The sequence below is a fragment of the Marmota marmota genome, unplaced genomic scaffold (genome assembly GCF_001458135.2).
Source record: "Marmota marmota marmota unplaced genomic scaffold, marMar, whole genome shotgun sequence".
Classification (NCBI taxonomy): Eukaryota; Metazoa; Chordata; class Mammalia; order Rodentia; family Sciuridae; genus Marmota; species Marmota marmota.
Window position 1 is genome coordinate 1,080,920 of NW_026000052.1, and position 3,238 is coordinate 1,084,157.

Below are 3,238 nucleotides of genomic sequence, written 5' to 3' on the forward strand. Positions count from 1 at the left end.
GGGGGGGGGGGGCTTTGGGCACAGTGCTGAAGGTCCTATGGCCACACCTGTCAGCTTCCTGGTGTCGGTGCTGTACTCCAAGGCCAAGCTGGCCTCAGCCTGTGGTGGCATCATCTACTTCCTGAGCTACGTGCCCTACATGTATGTGGCCATCCGCGAGGAGGTGGCCCACGACAAGATCACTGCCTTTGAAAAGTGCATTGCGGTGAGGGCCCTGGGTGGATGGGACAGTTGGGGTGGGGTAGGGTGGACACAGCCCGCCACTGACACTGCTGTCTTCACAGTCCTTGATGTCCACCACAGCCTTTGGCCTGGGCTCCAAGTACTTTGCCCTGTATGAGGTGGCAGGTGTGGGCATCCAGTGGCACACATTCAGCCAGTCTCCAGTGGAAGGTGATGACTTCAACCTGCTCCTTGCTGTCACCATGCTGATGGTGGATGCAGTTGTGTACGGCGTGCTCACCTGGTACATTGAGGCTGTGCACCCAGGTACAGGCCCACCTGAGGGGGGCTGGAGGTGGGGAACCCAGCAGTGGTGGGGCCGGGTCTGTGCTTCCTCTCAAATGCAGCAGGGGCAGCTCCCTGGGTGGGCAAATGGCCCATGCAGTGGATGGTCACCCCAGGTCTTAGGTCAGCCTCCCCATCTCTCCCCAACACCCAGGCATGTATGGGCTGCCCCGGCCCTGGTACTTCCCACTGCAGAAGTCCTACTGGCTGGGCAGTGGGCGGACAGAGGCCTGGGAGTGGAGCTGGCCTTGGACACGTGCCCCCCGCCTCAGCATCATGGAGGAGGACCAGGCCTGTGCCATGGAGAGCCGGCGATTTGGTGAGGCTGGTACCAGAATGTTGGCTGGGGTGGGTGCCCTTGGGGTAATCCTCCACCCCACTGACCCCCAGCCCTGGTGCAGAGGAGACTCGTGGAATGGAAGAAGAGCCCACGCACCTGCCCCTGGTTGTGTGTGTGGACAAGCTCACCAAGGTCTACAAGAATGACAAGAAGCTGGCCTTGAACAAGCTGAGCCTCAACCTCTACGAGAACCAGGTGGTCTCCTTCCTGGGCCACAATGGGGCAGGCAAGACCACCACCATGTGAGTAGGGACAGGGGAGCTTAATCAGGGTGGGATCCCTGCCAGGGGTGATGGGTCATGACTCTGTCCACCACCCAGGTCCATCCTGACTGGCTTGTTCCCACCAACCTCTGGCTCGGCCACCATCTATGGGCATGACATCCGCACGGAGATGGACGAAATCCGCAAGAACCTGGGCATGTGTCCCCAGCACAATGTGCTCTTTGACCGCCTCACAGTGGAAGAGCATCTCTGGTTCTACTCACGGCTCAAGAGCATGGCTCAGGAGGAGATCCACAAGGAGATGGACAAGTGGGTGGGCACAGGGAGGGTGGGACGTGGAATCCGAGGCAGGGCTCTCCAGAGTCCCAGGCCATTGCCTTCCTATCTGGTCCCCAGGATGATCGAGGACTTGGAGCTCTCCCATAAACGGCACTCACTGGTGCAGACACTGTCGGGCGGCATGAAACGCAAGCTCTCTGTGGCCATAGCCTTTGTGGGTGGCTCCCGCGCCATCATCCTGGATGAGCCCACTGCTGGTGTGGACCCTTACGCTCGTCGGGCCATCTGGGACCTCATTCTGAAGTATAAGCCGGGTGAGTGGAAAACCAGGCTGGCATGGGCAGACATGGGTACCCCTGCCCACTCTGACCCACCCCTGACCCCAGGTCTGGACCTCCCTGCAGGCCGCACCATCCTGCTGTCCACCCATCACATGGATGAAGCTGACCTGCTGGGGGACCGCATCGCCATCATCTCCCATGGGAAGCTCAAGTGCTGTGGGTCCCCCCTCTTCCTCAAGGGCGCCTACGGCGATGGGTACCGCCTCACACTGGTCAAGCGGCCTGCTGAGCCGGGGGCACCCCAAGGTCTGTGTTGAGGCTGTCTGAGCTGGACTTGGGTCACCCCTGCCCAGGACCCCCTACCTGGGACCCCATGGTAAAGAGGTGACCCCTCACCATCACTCTCTGAGGCCTGGGAGGCCAGGGTCCTGGTCCCCTCCCCATCCCCCCATCTTGACCTGGTTCCCACCACGGGTCCCTCCTCCTTAGTCTCCTTGTGTATCCCTGCTTCATCTCCCTTCCAGAGCCAGGCCTGGCACCCAGTCCCCCAGGCCGGGCACCCCTGAGCAGCTGTTCGGAGCCCCAGGTGTCCCAGTTCATCCGAAAGCACGTGGCCTCCTGCCTCCTGGTCTCCGACACCAGCACCGAGCTCTCCTACATCCTGCCCAGTGAGGCTGCCAAGAAGGGGGCCTTCGAGCGCCTCTTCCAGGTGTGGGGCAGAGCACAGGGTTCGGATCAGGGGCCAGGCCAGTGGGGGAGGTGGGCGTACCCCTTCCCTGTGTGTCCACCTGCCTGGCCTCACTCTGCCCCTTCGCAGCACCTGGAGCACAGTCTGGATGCACTGCACTTGAGCAGCTTTGGGCTGATGGACACCACCTTGGAGGAGGTATTCCTCAAAGTGTCGGAGGAGGACCAGTCACTGGAGAACAGCGAGGCTGGTGAGAGGTCCCGGAGCTGCCGGCAGCCTATTTCACCCCACAGGGCCTTACCTGAGATATTGGGGAATCCCGGGTGGGAATGTGAGGCCAGGACTACCCAAGGTCAGCTTGTGGCACCAGAGGGTGGGCATGGTGTCACAGGTCCTGGATAGGTGTATGGGCTAGGAGCTGGGGTCATGGGTGGATAGCAGAGGCTGAGGGGCTGGGCAAGCCTTGGGGGCATCAGCCTTCAGTCTTTGCCCCCCCTCGCTCGCTGTCTCCTCCTTTCTGGCAGATGTGAAGGAGTCCAGGAAGGACGTGCTTCCCGGGGCAGAGGGCCTATTGTCCAGGGAGGGTCAGCCTGGCAACCTGGCCCAGTGCTCAGAGCTGGCCCAGTCGCAGGTGTCGCTGCAGTCTGTGTCCTCGGTGGGCTCTGCCCGTGGTGATGAGGGAGCCGGCTATGCTGATGTCTGTGGCGACTACCGCCCCCTCTTGGACAACCTGCAGGACCCAGACAACATCAGCCTGCAAGGTGTGGCCGGGAGGGCCAGGCTGGGTGGGCCCCGGGTGCTGGGCCTGCACACTCAGCCCCCTCTCTGCACAGAGGCAGAAGCGGAGGCCCTCACACGGGTGGGCCAGGGCAGCCGCAAGCTGGAAGGCTGGTGGCTGAAGGTGCGGCAGTTCCACGGG

The 3,238-nt window shown here is 62.2% G+C and overlaps 1 protein-coding gene across 1 annotated transcript in view; it reads left to right on the forward strand.

Annotated features, from left to right (window-relative positions):
• The window catches only part of Abca2 (ATP binding cassette subfamily A member 2), a 15,402-nt gene that overhangs the window by 6,834 nt on the left and 5,330 nt on the right, over positions 1-3,238 (forward strand). The window contains exons 14-24 of the mRNA XM_048813416.1: positions 8-205; positions 285-489; positions 662-826; positions 909-1,089; positions 1,168-1,380; positions 1,468-1,664; positions 1,755-1,937; positions 2,156-2,340; positions 2,449-2,569; positions 2,844-3,080; positions 3,153-3,238. Of these exons, the coding sequence (XP_048669373.1) occupies positions 8-205; positions 285-489; positions 662-826; positions 909-1,089; positions 1,168-1,380; positions 1,468-1,664; positions 1,755-1,937; positions 2,156-2,340; positions 2,449-2,569; positions 2,844-3,080; positions 3,153-3,238 (1,971 nt within the window). The remainder of the gene's footprint in view (positions 1-7; positions 206-284; positions 490-661; positions 827-908; positions 1,090-1,167; positions 1,381-1,467; positions 1,665-1,754; positions 1,938-2,155; positions 2,341-2,448; positions 2,570-2,843; positions 3,081-3,152) is intronic.